Genomic DNA, 24620 nt, shown 5'->3' on the forward strand with positions numbered 1-24620 from the left:
TGATATTTTTCAAAATTGTTTTTCCTATAACTTATAAGTGATTTTTAAAATATCAACTCTGTAGTCTGCCATTATCATTTAAATCCGTACCTTACACCTTTCCATTTGAACATGGGCATATGATTTGGAGGGACTGTGGTAGAAAAGGAATAAATCACACAAAGGATAGCATGAGGAGAATCAGGAGACCAGCTACTCAGCTACTTTCTTTTTGCCCTGTATTGTCAATCCTTTGCTGTCCTCACATCTGCGGTGACCTTGCTTCATACACTTTTGTGTGCCTGTGGGACAAACAGGCTACAGGGTGATTCCAAATCTCTCATGGAGGCAGTTTTTCCTAGTTCAGTTAGGTATAATAATAGTGCTTCAATAAAACAATTTTGGAAATAATAGTTTGCTATGGATTTTCATATCAATTTCATCAGGGTCTTAAAAATTTCTCTACACAAATGTAACACTTGAAAATTTTATTTTAAAATGTGTTTGATCATTTAGTTAAATTTTAAAGAAATCATATATTTATCACATTTAATAAACCAACTACACTCTCATTACCTCTCAAATTTAACTAATGAATTGTTGCAAAAGGATAATGAAATGAGAATGCATTTTTCTACTCATTTCTAAAGTTTGAAAAACAACTATAAGTAGATAATTAGCCGCATGTCAAATCACTTCCCTTCTACTGATGTTAAAGAGTTTTAGAGACAATTTAGAAAAATTAAAATTGAAAGTCCAAGGTTCTAAAGTTTGACTCTAAATCTTAAAGTGAATGAGGTTCAGAGGATTAGTACTTAAGATTGCTGCCTCAATTATGAATTTTTAGGAATACATTAGATTATGAAATTGGTATCTAAAAACAGTATCTGTTTTTCCCAGTAAATGTTTTATGAGATTATTTTAATACCCATTAAATATACTGTTTTGTGTGGCATATACTTCTTGACACTGTACTTTTAGTTTACTTTTCATATTTTCAGTTAAGAATGGAACTGACAAACGGAATTCCAGACTAAATCAGATGACTCACTGAGAACAGAATTACTCTTTAGGTTTTTCTCTAATTGTATCTCTCAGCAGGTTTTTTATATCACCTCTCATTTGTAATACCCAGTTCTTAGCCCACCATCATATACTATTTATATACCATCATATACTATTTATATACCATCATATACTATTTGTATTTATTTCTATGTTTTATTGAGTAGGCACAGTTGAAATCAAATTGACCAGTGCTTATAATATAATAAAAAAATACACTGATATGATTCAAACAGCCAGGTATTATGAGGCTACATTAAGTAACCTAGTAAAATTACTTAAATGACATCAATATTTGTATTTTGTTAAATGCTACAATAAATACTTAAAAGAATTGTGAATGAAGAAGGAACATGATTACTTGAGTTAGTGATTATTTTAATAGGACAAATATTATTTCTACCATATCTTCATCTTGAACATGGAGCCACTGAAAGCCTTAAACTTTTGCCTTCTACAGGTATATCAGAGGAGAATATAGACACACATACACTAATAAATAATAGAGTATTGCATGTCCTCTCTCAAATAATGTTTTTTTGTGATGCATCCCATCTATCAAATAGATAAGTAGAGACGAATAAAAAATATAGGCGCAGTCCTCATATTAAAATCAATTATTAAGAAAAAGTGCATAAACTGAAATGTGAGATTGGATATACTCTGTGTGTTATGTCGATTGCTTTATAAATCAGTTAATAAAACAAATGACCGAGATACTTTGGAGAGTGAATGAGAACACTATTAATAATTAATTCAGGGCAACAGAAACAAACCAGGACTATACCAGGAAAACTGGCTTGTATGAACACCCAGTGTATTAAGCTCCCACTAGGTAAGGATTCAGTTAATCAAACAAACATTGATTGAACATCGATTAGAATTAAGTATTGTTGTAGGCTGCTTCTACATACTACATGTCCTGAGAAACATTGTAGTTTCTCAGGAAATAATACAAACCAACAACGAAATTTCATAACAGACTTAATAAGGCATATGCATTTACATTAGTATCCCTGAACTAATAATCCAATCTTCATTAATTTTTTGTTGTTGTTGTTAAATTGTTTATTTGAGATTTTTCTTGTTTCTTGAGGTAGGCTTGTATAGCTATAAACTTCCCTCTTAGACTGCTTTTGCTGCATCCCATAGGTTTTGGATTGTCGTGTTTTCATTGTCATTTGTCTCTAGGTATTTTTTGATTTCCTCTTTGATTTCTTCAGTGATCTCTTGGTTATTTATTTAGTAACGTATTGTTTAGCCTCCATGTGTTTGTGTTTTTTACGTTTTTTCCCCAGTAATTGATTTCTAATCTCATAGCGTTGTGGTCAGAAAAGATGCTTGATATGATTTCAATTTTCTTAAATTTACTGAGGCTTGATTTGTGACCCAAGATATGATCTATCCTGGAGAATGTTCCATGAGCACTTGAGAAGACAGTGTTATCTGCTGTTTTTGGATGGAATGTCCTATAAATATCAATTAAATCTACGTGGTCTATCGTTCATTTAAAGCTTCTGTTTCCTTATTTATTTTCATTTTGGATGATCTGTCCATTGGTGTAAGTGGGGTGTTAATGTCCCCCACTATTATTGTGTTACTGTTGATTTCCTCTTTTATATCTGTTAGCAGTTGCCTTATGTATTGAGGTGCTCCTATGTTGGGTGCATATATATTTATAATTGTTATATCTTCTTCTTGGATTGATCCCTTGATCATTATGTAGTGTCCTTCCTTGTCTCTTGTAGCATTCTTTATTTTAAAGTCTATTTTATCTGATATGAGTATTGCTACTCCAGCTTTCTTTTGATTTCCATTTGCATGGAATATCTTTTTCCATCCCCTCACTTTCAGTCTGTATGTGTCCCTAGGTCGGAAATGGGTCTCTTGTAGACAGCACATATATGGGTCTTGTTTTTGTATCCATTCAGCAAGCCTGTGCCTTTTGGTTGGAGCATTTAATCCATTCACGTTTAAGGTAATTATCGATATGTATGTTCCTATTACCATTTTCTTAATTGTTTTGGGTTTGTTTTTGTATGTCCTTTTCTTCTCTTGTGTTTCCCACTTAGAGAAGTTCCTTTAGCATTTGTTGTAGAGCTGGTTTGGTGGTGCTGAATTCTCTTAGCTTTTGCTTGTCTGTAAAGCTTTTGATGTCTCCATTGAATCTGAATGAGATCCTTGCCGGGTAGAGTAATCTTGGTTGTAGGTTCTTCCCTTTCATCACTTTAAGTATATCGTGCCACTCCCTTCTGGCTTGGAGAGTTTCTGCTGAGAAATCAGCTGTTAACCTTATGGGAGTTCCCTTGTATGTTATTTGTCATTTTTCCCTTGCTGCTTTCAATAATTTTTCTTTGTCTTTAATTTTTGCCGATTTGATTACTATGTATCTCGGCGTGTTTCTCCTTGGGTTTATCCTGTATGGGACTCTGTACTTCCTGGACTTGGGTGGCTCTTACTTTCCCATGTTAGGGAAGTTTTCGACTATAATCTCTTCAAATATTTTCTCTGGTCCTTTCTCTCTCTCTTCTCCTTCTGGGACCCGTATAATGCGAATGTTCTTAGGTTTAATGTTGTCCCAGAGGTCTCTGAGGCTGTCTTCATTGCTTTTCATTCTTTTTTCTTTATTCTGTTCTGCAGCAGTGAATTCCACCATTCTGTCTTTCACGTCACTTATCTGTTCTTCTGCCTCAGTTATTCTGCTATTGATTCCTTCTAGTGTAGTTTTCATTTCAGTTATTGTATTGTTCATTTCTGTTTGTTTGTTCTTTAATTCTTCTAGGCCTTTGTTAAACATTTCTTGCATCTTCTTGATCTTTGCCTCCATTCTTTTTCTGAGGTCCTGGATCATCTTCACTATCATTATTCTGAATTCTTTATCTGGAAGGTGCCTATCTCCACTTCATTTAGTTGTTTTTCTGGGGTTTTATCTTGTTCCTTCATCTGGTACTTAGCCCTCTGCCTTTTCATCTTTTCTGTCTTTCTGTGAATATGGTTTTTGTTCCACAGGCTGCAGGATTGTAGTTCTTCTTGCGTCTGCTGTCTCCCCTCTCTAATCTTCATTAATTTTTGATATTTGGTTTTGGAGGTGATTAGACCTTAGTACAAAGGATAGGATCAGGTATGGGGAAAATGTAGCATCATAATACTCCATACTTGCATAGCACTTCAATCCTTTTTTATACTATCTCACTTAAAAAAAAATCTCACTTTAAAATGTTGAAAAACAACCATTAAGACATGTAAACTAGCCAATGTTTTTCCCATTTTAGGCATGAGGAAACCAAGGATCAAAATGATTAGAAAATCATAGTTTGTTAAACAAACTCCTTTAGCCCTGGACAATGTTAGGTACTTTACTTAGAACTTGACTGATACTCAAAATAACCCTCTAGGTAAATGTCATCACTCTCATTTTTTTGTATGAGTAACAAGAGGCTTACACAATTTCACATGTAATAAAGGGCAGAGGCTTACACAATTTCACATGTAATAAAGGGCAGATAAACAAAACATCTAATTCCCATTATTTCACAAACTGTCACTTGTCCCGCCTCATGTTATAATTCATTGATACAAAGTCAATGTAAACTTGGGTTTTCTGGTTGCAAGCTCACAGTGTTACACCTTGTTGACTCAGCCACAAATACCTCAGTCACTGTACCTTACAACTCACAAAATGAGGTCACTGTACCTCATTTTCTGTTAGATATGAAGCAACTATATTAAAATAGGTTGTGTAAGACCAACACATATGGCTTAGTCATTTTCTTTATTTATATATGTTACCAGTGAGCTTTTTTGTTTCTTTTCTTCTTGCCATTGAAGGATTATTATACAGCTAGTATTCAGGTTTCATGGAGCCTGAGATGATAAACTTTGGGCTCCTTCTTTGAAGAATTACACAAAAGTACTGCTACAAATTTAAATGCAGGGCCTTGGAAGGGACCCATGCAATTGAGAGCCCTGAAGTTTAAGCTTTTATCTAAAGTTTTATATTAATTAGGAAAACCTAAGCCTGATTTTGTGGTAACTGGTCTATAAATACATTTAAGAATGAGTCTAACACATTTATGATACAGTTTGGCAAACTGGTTAATAAGATCTGCTAGTTCATGTGTATAATCTAAGATATATTACCATGATAATGGATAGTAACCAATATTTATGGATAATAACCAATATTTATGGCTAATGCCTTGTGCAGTTCATCTATAAATAGAATATGGATTAGCGAATAGTTGTTAGATTTGATGACACCTCACACTTGCCTTATTGTCCCAAACTTGTATCATCTTTGAATAAAATTTCTCCATACTACTCCTATTTGAAAGCAGTGTTATCAATAGTTTGTGAATACTGTTCATAGAAAAGAAAAAAAGTATTTCTGAGAGAAATAAGACGTACATGAAAGATATGCATTAAAGAGTAATAAAATCAATAGTTTGTATCAATAAAATCAAGAGGGCTGCTCTTGGGGATGCAAACACAAGTAATGTCCATACAGGCTTCATTTGTGTCTCTCCTTTTGGTCTTAATGCAATGATTAATAGAAAAAAATAATGTCTTGATAAAGATTTCAGTAAATATTTGCCATTCTTTTCCAAAAATCTTTAGAAATTTATTAAACATACTTAGTGTGGGGTTGGGGGGTGAGATGAATTGGGAGATTGGGATTGACATATATACACTCTTGATACTATGTATAAAATAGATAACTAATGAGAACCTACTATATAGCACAGGAACTCTACGCAGTACTCTGTGGTGACCTAAATGGGAAGGAAATCCAAAAAAGGGGGGGTATATGTATACATATAGCTGATTCACTTTGCTGTACAGTAGAAACTAACACAACATTGTAAAGCAACTATACTCCAATAAAAATTTAAAAAAAATACTCAGTGCTGGCACAATGATGAATAATTAAACTGCAGTATGGATAAATTGTTAGATGATTTTCATCACATTTTAGTTTGTCTTAAAACTATATATTAGTATCTGGAGTTTTAACACATAACAATACGTTCAGAGATTTGGGGCAATAACATTGAAATTTACCGAAATCACATGGTTTTTAAGATTATTTGCTATTAATGTTTTTTTTGAATTTGTTTTTTATAAGTTCAAATATATATACTCTTGTGGGCACGTTACAGTGTAGAAGGATGGACTTTCATTCGTTTGAATCTTAACAACTTAAAAATATGTATTTTTTTCTCAAATATATTTGATGAGTAGTACTATAAAGTAGTACAAAGCAGTAATAGTGTATCAGCATGAATCACTTGTAAGAGCCATTATGCTGGGAGTTAAAATTTAAATACTCATTTGCTCCAAAGTGTAACGATAAATGAAATATAATAAGCACACAAGAAAAGTTAATAGCTGAACTAAAAAGGAAGATAAATACCTTTTGGGGCCAGAAATGGTATAGAAATATTCAATAGTAAACAGGGGACTTGGGCCACTGTCTGCTAGGCTCTGTATAAGCAAACAATCAGGGGCTGCTGGGGAGTTTGACTGGTGTGGGATAATAAGTACCAAAAACATTATGTATCGTAGAGGACTGGATTTACCTACCCCTGGTAGAAAGTTTTTAAAAAAAATAGGTGCAGGGCTAGGGCTTATATGAAGCTACAAAGAGAAGCAGTGAGAGCTGTGCCCCAGTGTTTTGGGCATGTGCCTAGTGGCCCAGTAACTTGCTTCTGTGTTATCTCTAAGTATCACCTGGGGACTAGAGCCCTGGGCTTCCAGTTAGAGACCTGGTTCTGCAGTGGGGTAGAGGGAGAGGAGTGATGCTGGGTGGAGGCCATCACGTACTGTACATAAGAAGCAAGAGGGTAAGTGCAAAGACAGAAAACTTTCTCTCAGAATAAGTCTGGAACAAAAAGTCCAAAGCCACATTAAAAAAGCTAATGCTGCCAGTGATAATCAAAAGACTCAACCTATAGATGATTTTATCCTAATCAAACCAAATACTACCATAATCAGGCCTTTAAAATAAATAGAAAACAATATCCATAAAAATAAGGTAAAATTATGAAAAAAACCAATGAATTTGGTATGAAAAATAGTTGATTGGAAATATTCACTGTAGTAAAAATACCAGTAAAAAGTTAAATTTAGAAATGGAATAGAAAGAGATTGGTGAAGAGCAGCCTTAAGGCAGTTATGGTAGAGAATTTTCCAAAAGAAAGGAAAGATGTAAGCCCCTCTATTAGACACACGATTATAATATTGTGAAATACCAAAGATCTCAAAAGAAGCAGCTTCCAGAAAAAGAAAAAACAGATTACTTTAAAACCAAACAACATTTAGACTGACCCCAGACTTTTCGTCAGCATCCATAGATGTTAGAAGCCAAGAACACTTTTTTTAAAGGACTAAGATAAAGAACTGTATTTCTCCCTTAACAATACAAGCATGAGTAAAGGTATTTTAAGCATTTAAAATCTAAGGTGACTTATTACTCACCTTGTTATAAGAACTGCTAAAAGTTATTCTTCAGCATGACTGAGACAAACTTGGAATGAGAGAGAGATGTAAGAAATGATGGTAAGCAAATAAACCAGAAAAATATGGTGGTAAATAAAATTAACTATTGACTTTAAGGTAATGATAACAACTCATTTTGGGGTGTTAAAAAAGATAGAGATAAAATTTTATATAAAATTGACAAGGAAGGTGTTGAGATGGGTGTGGTAGAGCACAGTTAAGGGTGCTAAGGGCCTTTAGTGTTGGGAGGAAAGAGATACTTGATATCTCTCTTCAATGTTTTAAAAACATTGAAATATCTATGTTAAAAATTAAAAGGTAATCACAAAAAATATAGAAATACCACCTGTAACTTCTAAGAAATCATAGAATCAAAGAGGGGTGGGTGGGTAGAAAACTTAATCCAGTGAGAGACAGGAAAGGAAAAATAAAAAACGAGAGAGAGAAGCAAATACAAAATATGGTAAACAGGAAACACAGAGCAGATAGTAGAAATACGTACAAATATATAGTTAATCATAATAACTTACATTTATTAAGTTTACTTATTAAAACATAAGTGACTTTATTATGGATTAAAAATAAATACTCCAAACAGCTATATGAGGTTTAGAAGAGAAAGACCTTATCAGATATCTTGAAAATAAGGTGGTTGAAAAAAGAAACCTTGCAGATAGTAACCAAAAAAAGTTAACGTAGTGATATTCATATGTAACAAAAGTGGAATTTTAGGGAAAGTGTACTAATAAAAATAAAGAGAAAAACAATTAATGAAAAGAAGAATAAATGTCTTAAAAATATAAAATTCATAAATTTACATATACATTACAATATGGCCTTACTCAAAATTTGTAAGATTTTTTTGAATAAAGTTTATTAGATTGATTTAATAAATCCAGAAAGGTTCCTGTACCCAACTAATATAGAGTGAGTGCATATAGATATATATGTGTGTGTATATATATGTATATATTGTTTCCAAATAAATACATACAGACTGCATTTTTCTGCAACACAACTAAATTAGAAATCAAAAATAAAAATGTTGTCAAAATGAAGGCAATAGCAACAAATTTAAAACACACATTTGTAAATAGCTCATGGGTTAAAGAGGTTATCACAATAGAAATTATAAAATATTTAGACCTGAATGACACAATTTCCATTGACAACCTGTAAAATGTAGCCGAAGCCGTTTTTACATGAAAATTTATTGTGTTAAGTGTGTATAACAGAAGAGATAAGGATTATATATAAGTAAGCAGGTTTCATTTCAAGAAGCTAGAGAGAGAGGAAACAGGTGGAGGAGGGATGTGTTGGTGGTAAATGTGGAAAAAGTAGAAGAAAGGAACTGAAAATAATAGAAAAATAATGAAATAGAAAATGAGAACAAAAATAATGATGATCTACAAAGAAAACCTGGCTCTTTGAAAATAGTTTAGTAAATGATTATCTGGCATATCACATAACAACCAGTACATTTCAATTATGGCTGCCTTCTAATTACTGTTCTTTTATTATTTTATTGATCTGCTTATAAGTAGTTAACCATTACTGCTGTTTCTAGAAAAATCATATTAAAAATCAGTTGAAGCTGATAGGACGGGGGAATGATCTCTCCAGTCTACCATGTCTCCATCACTCTCTGTTGCCTCCCTGCTCTCCTTTTGTCCCCAGCAAGCTGTAGCATGGATTGCCTGACCCCCGGCAGCTTTATTTTCCAACTCCAGCATTGAACACATATTTGAGTGACTAACTAGGTACTAGGCAGTGTCTGGGTGCTAAGGATACAGTGATGAACAACATAGGAATGATACTAGCCCTCAGGGAGCTTATTGCCTAGTGAGAAAGACAATAAAGCAAGCAAATTACAATGAAGTGCGGCGAGGGTGCAGTCAGACAATACTGTGGGAGCCAGTAGCTAGGAACCCTAACAGATAGTCTAGCAGGGAGGGGAAGCTGAGTTGAGAAAGTGAAATTTAAACCGAATCCTGAAAGGTGTTCATCAAGTGTGGTAAAGTCGGGAGTGGGTGAGAATTCAAGGCACAGAGAACAGCATGAGCAAATTCTGAAGGCAAATGAGTGCTTGCACTGATTAGTTTGAACCTACATATGATTTTGGATCAGTAAAGTTGCTCATAACCAAAGTACACACACCTATGTTTTCTAATTGTATTTTGTCAACTTAACTATTTAATTCAGTTGTAGCCTTAAATCACGAATAGAACATATAGTTTAATCATAATAAAAATATGAACTATAATGTAGAAAAATAAGTTAGGAATCAGTTCTGCTGTCTATAAAATGAGCAATCATACCTAACTTTAAAGATTCTTAGGGCTGGAGATATAAATGTTAAGCACCTACGAGAGTGCCTTATAAAGAGAAAGCATTAATCCCGGGAGGTTATCATCATTGATTTATTCAATCTTCACAATAAATTGTTGAAGTAATTATTACTCTCTTAATTTTAGAGCTGACATTTAGAGAGGTGAAATCCTCTCCACAATAACATGTGTCATTTTTTTAAGATTTGGCTAAGGCGTTATCTTTCTTCCCTTCTGGGATAACATTTCTTTCTCACCAGCTCCAACAGCACCATGTATAAAAATGAACCCTACACATGGACAGATTGCATTGTAATAATTTTTCTATATTTAAGACATATGAGTACCCTGTAACACAGGGAACTACTTACTGGAAGGTCTGTGTTTGTCTTATTCATACTAGTATCTAGTGCATAGAGGGCACATAAAGATATTTACCAAATTAAGGTGGAAATTTAATGGAACAGAATATTCTGATTTCAAATTACACAGTATTTTTACCATGCCAGCGATGTCTCACAATAACGTCTATTTTAATAAGAAAAGAACGAAACAACATTTTTTAAGAATCACTAATGCATTAATAATTTTGATAACTAAAAATTTGCCATAGCGTGAAGTTTTCCTTATTTCTGATGTGTTTGAAACACAGGTCCCACTTTTGGTGTCCCTTGTTTAATTGTGGTGAAGAAACTGTCAGACAGCCCAGGAATATTTCTTTTCAAAGGATGAGTGCAGTGAATAGTATGTACTCAGTACTTCCTTTGACTTCTTTCACAAAAGGAAGCAAGTTACAAAGAAAATTACATAGAAGCGTCTCCTAGAAGGCATGTAATTTGAGGTAACTTACTTATGGATGCACAAATAACAATCTCTCTCCATTTAAGCATTCAAAAGGTAACCAGACTGTCATATTGCTAATTAATTAACTCAAAGAAACTGAAACCAGCAAAATGAAAACCAAGTATTATTTTTATTAAGTTTCCTCTTAGACCTACACTGATGAAATAGTATCTCTTTAGAAATGACCAGAAATTATGTTTTATTCTATAATAAAATCAAGTTAAATACTTGCAAAAATATAAAAGTCTTATGGGATTTGTTGAATACAACTCACCTTTTACAATATATGCTTCAACTAGTGGAGATATTCTGAAATATCCAAGAAAACTTTGTCATGATTCCCCTATAGTTTATAGTTGCTATTGCTTGGTTAATAAGAACAAGTAGAGTAGTTGAGGAAGAAATACAGCTACCAAATATTTGTGTTTATTTCCATTAAGTACCATTTTAGAAACTAAGATTTAAATGAGAAAAAGGGTACTCTCAAATTAGAATCGGTAAATATCTTTGCATTTACCATGTTATGTCCTTTTCCATTTAGAAAGCACTGCATAATTATTAGAAAATTATACTGTTTCTGTCTCCAGAACGTGAGGAGGCTTGGGGGAAAATTACATGGCCCCTCTCTGTGTCTCAGTCTTTCCATTTTAAAAATCAGGAAAATTTCCCCCTTGCCTCAAAATAATATGAAAATTATGGGGAAAATGCTAGTAAAGTCAATATGGAGTGATGAAAGAAATGCACTTTCCAGATGAGTGAAAAGTCAGAAATCACAGGGCGATTATACAAGGAAATCTATTTAAAATGTTCCTCAAGATTATTCACTTACAAATAACCTATAAATAACCATCCTTTTGTATCACTGAGGAAGAACTGCATGTGTTACTCATTTGTTGAAACCTATCACTGGAGTTCAGGAATTTTGAAATTCATCAAAATCTTGCTGGATGCCTACTGTGTGGTACAATTCTCCTGTGCCCTGGCATTCATTACAGATGGGAAGAGAAACCCTCAGATTAGGTTTACATGTATCAACTCATTTAATCCTCATATTAGCCCTATGAGATAGATATTATTAACCCCACTTTACAGTTTGAGGAGACTGAAGCATGGAGATGTGAAAGCACTTATTCAATACTGTACACTGTGAGAATGACGGAGGTCACGACTCAACCCCAAGAGCATAATTTTAAAGCCAGACTTCTAAACATGTTGCTTTTGTGATGAAGTTTACAAAATTTCATCCAAATATTCAGTTCATCTGAAAAACTACCAAGGTTGATGCACCCTACTATAAAACTAAGGGGGAAAATCCAGTGCAATAGTAATTTACAAATAACAGAACAAAACATTGACCCATCTTCAGTTTATGAGTCCATTTTTGTTCACCTGTTCAAATTACTGTTAAGTACATTTATTTAGTTTTCAATTTTAATTTTGAATTTTTTTCTTTTCTAAAGTTTCTTTTATTTTTTTTAAACAAATTCAAGTTTCCTGCTAAAGTTCACATTCTTATGTATTTTTTGAACATGTTCATTATAGTTATTCTAAAATCTATCTTTGATAACTACACTTACTGGATTATGTATGCATATCTTTATGTTTTCTGAGTTATTGGCAGTTCTTAGTTCTTAGTTAATGAGAGGCCTGGGCTTCTTTGATCAAAAGCCAGGCCTTGTATATGAAAATTTGTAGATGTTGCAGTTGACTTATTATCCTCCACAGAAGGTTCACCCTACCATTTGGGAGGTAGACAGGAGTGAGACCTTATCACCTTCATCTAAATCAGGCTGGGTTACATGTCTACCTCTGGTTCGCCCCACTTGCAGAGTACAGCCCTCCAGAAGTTTCAGCTGTATGCTAAGGTGTTTACTAGGACTTCTTCTTCAGCTACTCCTGTACTCCAGTTGTTTCTTCTGGCCTCTCAGAGTGCAGAAAGCTCCCTTCTGCTTTATAGAGATTTGTTTTGTTTATAAACACTGTGTCTCTCTAGTCCTAGAAAATTAGCTAAAATCTCTCTTACTGTCTCTTCTGAGCTGTGGTCATCTATCTACAAGATTCCTCACTCTGCTAAGAAGTGGCGAATTCCCTCAGGGTAAAAGTAACTCCTAAACTGTCATCTCACTTCTCTGCTGTTCCCTTTTTTCTGAGATCTTGACTCCTCTAGTCAGGCTTACTTCAGAGGCTCTCCAGTGCTTCCAACATATTTTTGAAACGTTATCCTTCAAAAGCTAATCTATCATAACCAGAAGCAGGTGTCATAAATTATCTACTGAATGTCTATGTGCCAGGTTAGTGCTCACTGCTGGTTATACAATGGTAACATGTTTCTAAAAATATTTAAAACAAATAGTTAATAAGTTATATGTGTGTGTTTTTATATATGACATATTCTCTGACTCAAGAACTAATGTTCCGCTGACTAACATGGAAACGTGACACACATGGTAAATGGTTTCGTTAATAGCATACACAGTATGATACAGGAGCTCAGAGGAGGAGCAATTAACTTGGACCAGGGCTGGAGTAGGGAAAGCGAGTCAGAATGCTTCCTAGAGGACCTTAGACAGGAATTTCAAAGACTGAGAAAGAGTTAGTCAAGCATAAGTTGCCATTGGCTTGACCCAGTATAACTTCTAAGTATGCTAATACTTAAAATGTACTGCTTATTTCTATTAAAAGCACAAATGGATTTGAAACATTAAAAATATGTTTGAGGATGTAAAAGTTAGCTTAAAAATTTTAACCATGCCAATTGATTTCTCCGTAGGTGTTCAAAGCAATGAATATCCCACAAATCAGGAATCATCTTCTGCCTCCCCCAGAAAAAATGCCTGAAGCCTATTCTGCAAAGATTGCTCTTTTGGGTGCTGGGCCTGCAAGTATAAGTTGTGCTTCCTTCTTGGCTCGATTAGGCTACTCTGACATCACTATATTTGAAAAACAAGAATACGTTGGTGGTTTAAGGTAATGCCTACATTTATTTCATGTTCACAGTGTCAAAAATGATGGGGTAAAACGATTATGAATATTGTTGGTTCGTAATCGTATAGGAACTTCAGGCTCACAGATGGTATTTTAAGTGTTCTTTTTCCAAATGCTCAAATTTTGATTTCATTATTCACTTTAAATTTGCAGTTGGCTTTAAGCAATATTTATTTTAAAATTTCTCTGTCTAGTTCTGTGAATTTAAGAGAAATCTCAGCAAAATATTTTATGAATAGAGGAACCAATCATATGAAAGTTTATTTCAGGACTTCCCTGGCTGTCCAGCAGTTAAGACTTTGCCTTCGAATGCAGGGGGTGCGGGTTAAATCCATGGTCAGGGAGGTAAGATCACACATGCCTCGTGGCCAAAAAAACCAAAACATAAAACAGAAGCACTATTATAACAAATTCAATAAAGACTTTAAAAAAATGGTCCACATCAAAAAAATATTTAAAAAAAAAAAAAGAAAGCTTATTTCACCCCTGTGAATCTTTCCTTTAACGGCAATATATATATGTGAAAATTATGCTAATTAGAGATGGGGAAACCAAACTCCACAGAATATAGGATGATTCATTTTGTGGTGTACACAGACGTTCTGTCCTGGTCACGTATTTTCATTCTCCAATCTCTTTAAGTTTTGCATTTGATTACAATTATGTTAGAATCTACTAAAAATGTTCCATTTTAATGTACATTTATGCAGTGTTTATCACATAGATACCATATTATTATTTGCTATTAATCAGCATCATTATTAAACCAGGATTCAGTCACATAATCATTTATTCCCATGAAGATTCATACACTGAAATGGAAAGTATTCACTTTGTATCTGATTTTCAGAAATTCATATCAAGCTTAGAAATTGGATGGAGTTTGCTTTATTTAAAATAAATGGAACTCTATAGAATATACAATGGAGAAAAGGCAATCTCTTCAACGACTGATGTTGGGCAACCTGGACAGCTTACATGTAAATCAATGAACTTAAAACACTCACGCCATATAGAAAAATAAACTCAAAATGGTTTAAAGACCTAAATATAAGACATGACACCATAGAAGTCCTGCAAGAGAACAGAGGCAAAACATTCTCTGACATGAATCTTAGCAATATTTTCTTAGATCAGTCTCCCAAGGCAAAAGAAATAGAAACAAAAATAAGCAAATGGGACCTAATCAAACTTAAAAGCTTTTGCACAGCAAAGGAAATCATCAACAAAACAAAAAGACAACCTATGGATTCACAATAAGGAAATGGGATTTAAGTGAAATAGTTTTAGTCATAGAAAATATTTTGAGAACGTGTGTGATGTAACACAAATTTAAAGTGTGGTACCTGTAGCGTAATAAACTACAGCAAAGTTTTATCAGAGTATGAGCATCGTGCTTTAAAAAGAATGGAAGGAGGTTGTTACTGGTTAATTCCATTTAGATGAAAGAAACATGAACATACAAGAACAATTATTTTTTTAGGTTATCTGGGCATTCCACTGATTGTACTAAAGGATTTGTGGCCACAGGGAAAATTTCTTTCAAAACTTTAGATTGTTAAAAGAGCACGTATAGAAGAATGAAAGTCTGTTTTTATAAGTACAACAAATTTGGGAAGTAACCATTCCAATTAAATTCCGTCTTCTATCCTTGTATCCCCTTTCTCAACATGCAGTCTTGAGGGTAATCTCCCTCCCTTCCTCCCTTCCTTCCTTCCTTCCTTTTTTATTTATTGATCTCCTACTATGTGCTAGTCATTGTCTCCGGCCCTAGAGATACAAAGGTAAATAAAGCAAAGTGCCTGTTCTCATGGGGCTTTTCTGGTAGTGGGGGGGTAGACAATAAAGCAACAATAAACCAAATATAGAGTATGTCAGGGTGTTTATAAATGCATGAGGGGGTTTCAAAAATGGCAGTTTAGTGTTGTCCCTAGAGCATTTGATATATGGAATAGATAATTTTAAAAATATGGTTATCCTCTAGTCTGTACAATAAAATAATCTTCAAAGAGAACTATGTAATAATTGGTGATTATAATTATTTTTATTCACTCCCCTAAAACAAAATATTAGCAATTAAAACAAAATAATTTCAATATTAAAGGTATAGTTCACAGTTTCACTATTTTAAAGTTTAAACCCAAGTTAAAAACTTCTGGTCACACAAAATGATAGAATTGAAGTAGATTCATGTTGCTTCATGTGTTATCATTTTATCAATCACAGATCAACTGTTTAAACATTGGAATACGTAGTCTTGCAGGGGTGGAGACACATGCTGCCTATGGCCATTGGAATGAGGAATATGCTTGTAGGTGAATCAGCATGTGCCAGTGGCTGCTGTTTAACTGGAGTTCTCCATATTAACTGTTCTGTAGAACTCAGTTTATTAATGAATGGGTAATAAAATTGGGATTATTTAAAGCTTACACATTTTTTTAACATCTTTATTGGAGTATAATTGCTTCACCTTTGATAGCTCAGCTGGTAGAGCGGAGGACTGTAGACCTGACACATGTGGATATTTATTTTAAAAACATTTATTACTAAAACTCTATAACAACTGTAGCCATTATTTAGAATTTAGATCCACCAAAGAGTTTTTTGGGGGGAGACAGTGTTTAGAATATCACGGACTTGTTTAGAGTTACCTGCTCATGGTGATAATACAAAAAGGCTTATTTTTGTCAGTTTTATAACTTTTTAAATCGTCTAAAAACAGTGCACCTCCTTATTGCCTGCACCTGAACTTAGTGTGTTGCTGGTAAGGGAATAGAGTACGAGTTTAGGGGTTGAGTGACTCATAGGAAGGAGTTGTCTGAGGACATGTGTTGGGGTGGAGGAACCAAAGTTTAGTTTGGCGTATAAAAAATTTGAGATACCTATTAGACGTCCAAGAGAATATAAAGGTCTGGAATTTAGGTTTGAGGATAAAAATGTGGGTGCCATCACATATGGACGGCATTTAGAGCTCTGAAATACGGAGGAATTTGCCTGGTACCTGGGGTGGTAGTGTTCCTGTTAAAGCCTGCTGACAACCCTCTGCTCCATTGCCCATCCCCTGAACACAGCATGTACACTTTTTTTTTTTCCCTCCTCCCCCTTCTGTTCCTCCCCCTTATCATTTTCGTCATCTTGAGATGCCTTTACTTGTCTGAAAGCTGATCATATGTCACATTTCACCTGATGATCTCATCTTGCAATAAGCTAATTCTCCTTTGAAACACTCTCGTTCACATTTGGTATTTTATACTTGTCACGTTGTACCATGAGAGTGTGTGTGTGTGTGAGTGTGTGTGTGTTTGTGTGTATCGCCCATCTGTCTGCTGACCTCATCTACTGGTGAATATAATTGTGTCATGTTTATAACAATCAATAATTACCTCCTTATCCCCTGCCTACTTGATTATGATCAAATCTAACTCTTTTTAGTATCTCACATTACTTTTATTTCCTATAGAAGATGCTTGGAGATGTGATTCTCACACATTTATTCATAACACATGTGCTAAGTAAGTGTGGGCTACAACGCTTTCAGGGCAGTATGTGATTCTAAGCGGAGCTGCTCAAGCCCTAGCAGCCTGGCATTCCATTTGGTCTGCTGGCTACTTCAGCTTTCAGAGTTATACTTCCTCCTTGCTCCGGTTTCTTCTTGCTAGGTTGAGTGTGTTCTCCTTTTTTTCTGGTCAATAGAAAAATTGTTCCTGCTTCATTAACCTGCTGTTTCAGAGCTGTATCTTAAATTAGAACCATTGACCTAAACTAGCATCATTTTTTTTTTCTTACATATTGTATACTTCTATTCAGAGCCCATAAAAATCCCAAGTCAGAGGAAGGTACTCAGCCTCAGAGTGTATCTGTCTGTATTTAGAGGCTCACCTTGCTGTGGTTGGTTTATTTAGCTGGAATTTTTGCTTTCCCGTCTAGCCTTTTGAGGACTTTCATCAGACTCCAATGTTAGTCCATTTTCAGTCTCTCTTCCGCAGACTCCCTGGCCTATCAAGATTGGGTGTCTGTTTGTGCCTACTTATAATCCATATTATTTAAGAATTTTTCTCCTTAGCCTCGGAAGGTACAAGGAGGGAAAAAAAATATCCTCTATCCTCTTAGGTCAGTAGTTGCCTTGTGAAATAAACTAACATAAGACAAATTAAGGAGAAAAACAGTGTTTATTAACACATGTATTGTACATACATGTGGGAGAACTCAGTGATGAGTCATTCAGAGAAGGGGGGTCAGAACTTCAGGTTTATGTAGCATCTTAACAAAGAATGATAAATTTGTGGAGAAGTGACAAGACAAAGGAAAAGGGGTTTATGCTTTTAGGGACAGCAAACTGTGAGAAGGTAAATATATGGGAGAATCTAATGGAACATAAGAGTTATTTAGTAAGGCTTGTAATGTAAATTCCTCTTGGTGCCCATCTTTGGGCTGGTAAGGGTCTACAATTGTTTCCTGGTGATTAAGAGTTTTGCCCTTCTTGGTACAGGAAAGGAAGACACACCGTTGCGAATTTATGTACTGCTTTTTGGCAGATAATAGGGGACCGGAGAGCTTTTCTTGTATCTGTTTCTTCTTAATTGTCTTCAGCTCAAAATAATCCTGTGCCAAAGTGGCATATTTGGAGGGGCATATTCTGCTACCCTACAAAGGCAGAGTCCTGTGTGGTGCCCAGAGCATTATGATAACCGCTGAGGTAGTGTGGTTGGCCAAAGATCAGCTTAGGAGGTTTTTCTCTCTTAACCTATGCCCTAAATCACTCTTATGTATAATCTTACACCCTAACTAGATAGAAAGCTCCTTTAATATAGGGCCTTGATTTTGTACTGTTCACTACTTTGCATTTTCTATAGCACTGAGCATGGTGCCTTGCTGATTGATGTATGGAAATTAATTGAATAATCAAGTTCTTAGGTCACCAAAGAATGAAAAGACTACAGATGCACTTTCGAAGACCTTGCACTGAATGATCCAGAAAGTTCATCTTCAACAGTTATTTATTTATTTTACAAATCAATCTCTATAGTGCTTGGATATAGCTCTTTCACTGAATGTACTACATTCTGTTGTAATGATCTGTTTATATATCTTTGCTCACAAGAATGAGAGCTTATTAAAAGTGGTAATTTGGTCAAATTCACCATTAAATCACTGCAGCTAACACTGTACCTGGTACTTTGTAAATGCTTGTTGGATGAATAGATGAATGACTACATGAATTGCTATATATTCATGAACATATGTAGCCTTTTTATTGCTATAAGATATTGAAAAGTTATTTGAACTTACCTTTAATACTATGTATGAACTATTAACTCTTGAAGTGATTGTATTTGAAGACAGAAAACAATGAGCACTGAAATCAAATAGGATTACTTTTTAATGACTGAATCCTTTGGGGACACATTGCTTTCATAGAAGATTGTTTTACTGTAAAAATATTCTGTAGATCACATTACGGAACTTATTCTGTAATGTCCTGAACAGCATGGTAATACAAAGTTACAGATTTGAATTTGAACAAGCTAGAGGTATAGTTATAGAGTATATGTGTGTATGTACATATACATATATGTATATATGATATGTATATTAAACACTATACTTTCAAATTTTTGTTTTTTTAAGATTTTCTTTTCTTAGGAATTTATAGAAGTGTTAGTAAATAAATCAACTAAATACTGTAATAAACTTAAAAGTATAGTCCAATTGTCTACTCACTATTTGTTTTTCATTGTTTTTATTTACTTTTGCATCAGTTTCTACTGTTTCTCTTGTAACCCATATCATATTCTGTCATGCATATAAAAATGCATATAAAAATGTGATATGATATCACATTATGTGATATGAAAATGCCCTCAGAAGAGATACTTATTCCTTTAATACTGATCAATAAAGACATGTTGCATTTTTTAAATTGGTGATTTTCCCACAAATGCTTCTCGTTTTTATTTTCAGTATTTCTGAAATCCCTCAGTTCCGGCTACCATATGATGTAGTAAATTTTGAGATTGAGCTTATGAAGGACCTTGGTGTAAAGGTAAGTGAAAAACATAACACTTACATGTGTATTGCTCCAAAAGAAAGGAGTAAGCTCTACACTAAAGATTAACAACAAAATGTCACACACTTTAGGAAAGAACAATTAAAAGCTACACCAGGCAGAAGCAGAAAGATGCTTCTCCTTGCTTAGGGCATTTGTCTGTCTACTGTCTGAATGCCACTAGCCTGGAAAAGGGCAATCAATAGTTCTCATCTGGCACGCCTGCATGTGATTAATTGTCTGTAAGAAACAAATTCCTAAATTGCTTTAGGGGTTCAGTGCAGCTAATAGAAGGATTTGGTTGCTTTAATCACGTTTTTTTCACGCAAGTTTTGTGCACTCTGAAACATTCGTATTTCACAATTTGGAACATAATTTCTTATAGAGGTTTATTTTATTTACTATATGCGTAATGTCAATAGTGTTACTGTGATAATCCTTTTTCAACATAAACAGTTAATCAGCAAGGTAGAAAGCAACAGCTCTGTATTTTTAATTGTTTTGTGAAATAAATATTGTGTTCTTTTAAAGATGGTCAAAAAATTAGTACATTTTACTTTCGTAATATAGCTTTAGATATTCCTATTCTTTTGTATTATTTAAGAGTATCATACTCTGGCTCTTCACTTGAACCTATTGCTATTTTTATTTCAAAAGTTTTACCTTTCTGTAATAGCTATAAAATAATAGATTAACAGAGTGCTATGATTTACATAATACATTCTGTAAGTACATATAGGAGCTGTTTTGAAAAGTGCAAACTATTCATGGCTCTTGCATTTAGAAATAAAAATTAAAATAATCAATAAAAAGGGAAACACTCAAAACAGTATTTTTGTGCATTTACACTTATAATTACATCTTATTTGGCAATGGTTAGGCGATGAAACATTTACACATAATCACCAAACAAAAAATCTTATAGCAAGTATGCAGTACAGATGTGCACAACTTTATGAAAACAGAGTTCAAAAATAGTGTTCAAAATAGATTTAAGGGTGATTACTTGCTTTATATAAATATATTCTGAAAAGTTCTTTAAATGTATTTCATTTTGAATGCAAGTTCTTACCTAAATCTCATTAGATAAGGACATGATTATTGAGACTTCAAACTAATATATTAAGTGATACTTCAGATTGAAGATGAATCAAAAATTAAGACACCTCTGAATTCATCTTATAAGTAATTACAAAATTGCATTTGATTTCTACTGTACCAGATATATTGCATAAATTAGGGCATACCCATTTCTCTTACTAGGAAACTCAAAACATAATAGTATTCAATGCACTGAGTGCCAGAAAATGTACATTTCAGCTACAATTATGCCACTTTCAAATTTTATAGTCAGATAACCTTGACAAAGTCAATTAATGTCCCTTGCCTTGGTCAATATTTGTTCAAAGGGAAAAGTATGCTACTACAATTTGTGTAAAATATAAACGTATCTGCTTCTTTATGCCTGGAAATATATGTGCTCTGGAAATGTATAGAATCTGATAGTATAGATTGCTTTTGGGAAGGTGTATGAAGGAGTTTATCACCATTTTGTACATTTGAATTTTAAACCCTATGAATTTATGAAATTATCAGGAAAGAATTAGAACCTGAATTAAAGAGAAGGTTAATACTGTCTTGTCCATCACTCTGAGGAGAGACAGTAATGAGGTTCTTTTTCAGCTTTGAGGACTTGTATCCATTGATGAAATACTTGCATCTTTTATGACTTATCAACTTTATTCATGAAAGGATATATATTTTTAAAAATGTTCTACACTTGTTACCACATTTTTCTCATCACCAAATTCGTCTTATAACCTGCCTTCCGTTTTTACCTCTCAACTAACACTGTATATTTTAAAGTCAACAATAATTTCCTGGCAATGAAATGAATTTTTCTCTGGGTTTATACTGTTCGGCTCCTGTGCAGCATGTGATATATTCTGATATGTATGCATGCATGTATCTATGCATGCATGTTTGTTCATGTATGTATGTATTTTTAGCTTTCATGATCTAGCATTATCTTGGTTATTATCTGATTTTTTTCTCTTTCTAATAGGTTTGTTTCATTTATTTGATAAATAATTACTGAGAATTTACTTTTGCCTAGAGGTGTGCTAAGGACTTGTCTAGAACCATCTTTCTTTTGAACTCCAGTCCTGTAATCTTAATAGTTTAATGAACACATTTATCATCCAAATAACATACACTCATCATATATAAACTTAGTTTAATTCATCATCTTCCCTCCCAACTATGTTCTTCAGCTAAATTTCTTGTTGAGTAATTTCAATTTATTTCATATCTAATAGCTGATAGATTAGTTCTTGTTTATTCTAAGACGAATTTTTCCAGTCAAATATTGTGTCACAAAAAACCCCTCTATTTGTATGTTATATATATATATTTTTTTTTCTTCCACTATTTCATTGTCACTAGTATGTTATAAAAGTGGTAATGCATGGCATCTTTTCTGATCTCTGAAATAGCATTTTTATCATATTGAGTAAATGTTTTCTTTTTCTAGACTTAGAATAGTAACATATTCTAAGTTATTTTGTTTTATTTTAATGGAGGAGGGGTGTTAAATTTTTTAATTGCCCCTTTTGAAAATCTGTGTTCAGATAATGTATTGAGTTATATTAATCTTTGCATTTCTGGATTATATACATCTTGCATATTGTTTTATTATATCTGTACATCTAGAACTAGGTTTGTTCTATGAGTTTTTTTAAAAAAAATTCTTTTGCATTCACTTATTTATGCACTGAATATTAAAACTGTAAATACAACAGGGAATAGATTCTGTTGCTCGCTTTATAGAGTTTCAAAGCTACTGAAAGTCTGTCTTTGTTTTGCTTTATTTTTTATTTGTTATCTTTGTGAGTTTTGGTTATGCTATAGATTTTGGTTATAGATTTATGCTAGCTTTATAGAAATAAATTTCCAAGCATTTCATTATTTTATTATTGGTAAGAATATTGTCTTGATAATTATATTTTTGCTAAATTTGAAAATTTTATCCATCTGATTTCAGTCTTTTTATGAGAAACAGAACATTGATGTTTTAAAAAAAATCTTCCACAGTCTTTCCACCTATTTTATTCTTATGCTAATTTGGTCAGTATATATTTTCCTAGAAAAAATTTCTGTTTCATTGAGACTTTTGAATTAATTAGCATAGATTTAAACATATTATTCTAGTATACAATAAAAATACCTCATCTGTGCCTGTGATGGTATTTGCTCTCACATCTTAAAACTTATATATTGTGTGTTCTTAACTTTTTTTCTTGATAAGACTAGATAGTGGTTTCTCTAGTTAATGTAATCTTTGAAAGAATCAGGTCTCAGAGTTTTATGTTTCCTTATTCACTAATTGCTGACTCTATTAATTCTTTCCCCCTGCTATGATTACACTTGCTTGTTATTCTTTCTCAACCTTTTGAGTTGCATACTGATTTAATTTTTATTTTTCTAGGTTGAATAATTTTTCCCTTTTAAAACAGAGTTTTTAGGATAATGTTTTTATTTGCTTCTGTATTCTTGTGATAGAATTCAAATTTTAATTTTTTACTTTACTTATCAGCAAGTTATAAGATTTTTAACTTATCAAGTATACTCTCAACTAATTTCACATCAAAGGATTTTTCCTAGTATAATAAAAATATTCTTTAGAGGAAATAGCCTCTAAGCTGTTATATTTTTATAAAACTATTTTAGAATAAAAATTTCAGCATAAACCACTGTCAATTATTTTTAACCCTAGGTAGACTTTAACAAAGTCCCCTGTGATATTTGTGTCTGAAAATGTTACCAATCTTTTAGACTAAATACTCTTTTCTTGTTTTGCAATTCAGAATTTAGGTATATATAAATATTCTTGTTTCATAGTCTTTATAATATTTCTACTGACTTTATTTTTTAAAGCTAAAAATGTAAATCCCCATAAAGATTTTATATTTTTCTAAATATGTTTAAAATATGTATATTTGTCATTTTTCAATATTTTGACAGAATTCTACTTTGATTAAACTAAATTTATAATCGCTAGGAATTTGTCTTCATAATTTGAACAAAAATATCTGAGATATCTTTTTTTTTTTTTAAAGAGTTTTTTTTTTTAAAGAATTTCACTTTTATTTATTTATTTATTTTTGGCTGTGCTGGGTCTTCGTTTCTGTGCGAGGGCTTTCTCTAGTTGCGGCAAGTGGGCGCCACTCTTCATCGCGGTGTGTGGCCTTTCACTGTCGCAGCCTCTCTTGTTGCGGAGCACAGGCTCCAGACGCGCAGGCTCAGTAGTTGTGGCTCACGGGCTTAGCTGCTCCGCGGCATGTGGGATCTTCCCAGACCAGGGCTCGAACCCGTATCCCCTGCATCGGCAGGCAGACTCTCAACCACTGAGCCACCAGGCAAGCCCTGAGATATCTTTCTTGATAAATTTTCTACATCATCTTGTTTGTCATTATGCTTATTTGCAGCAAGCATTTCCATATTATAGGATGTTACTGAAAACTAATATGAAGTCATATTTTATGTCTACTGGAAGGCGAGAAACATGTACATTAATAGCCAACAAAATAATTTTGTGTCTAAAAAGAGCTGAATTTATTTTTTAAATTATTTTATCTTATTTTCTATGTTAGAGATTCTGGATATACTTGGTCTATTTAGCCAAATTTTCTATGAGAAAAATGTGAAGAGCATGTACATTATTATCTGTATTTTTTAATAATGGGTGTCACATAGTTCGTTTCAAAAAAGAGTTCCACACCAAAAAAGTTGTAAACCTTAATCCTACATTAAAATTATTATTATATGTATGAAGACATATTATGGATGCATAAAGAAAGTTTTTGTCAAGTCCTGGA

The 24620-nt window shown here is 33.4% G+C and overlaps 1 protein-coding gene across 5 annotated transcripts in view; it reads left to right on the forward strand.

The window, feature by feature from the left end:
- Positions 1-24620, forward strand: part of DPYD (dihydropyrimidine dehydrogenase) — an 815942-nt gene that overhangs the window by 215947 nt on the left and 575375 nt on the right. For all 5 annotated transcript variants that reach the window (XR_014242114.1, XM_082383233.1, XM_082383234.1 and 2 more), the window contains exons 6-7: positions 13483-13679; positions 19659-19740. Coding sequence is in view for 4 of the 5 variants with exons in the window: in XM_082383233.1 (XP_082239359.1) it covers positions 13483-13679; positions 19659-19740 (279 nt within the window). In the remaining variant the exon portion in view is untranslated. The remainder of the gene's footprint in view (positions 1-13482; positions 13680-19658; positions 19741-24620) is intronic.

This window comes from Balaenoptera borealis, assembly GCF_965194805.1.
Source record: "Balaenoptera borealis genome assembly, chromosome: 1".
NCBI classification, from domain to species: Eukaryota; Metazoa; Chordata; class Mammalia; order Artiodactyla; family Balaenopteridae; genus Balaenoptera; species Balaenoptera borealis.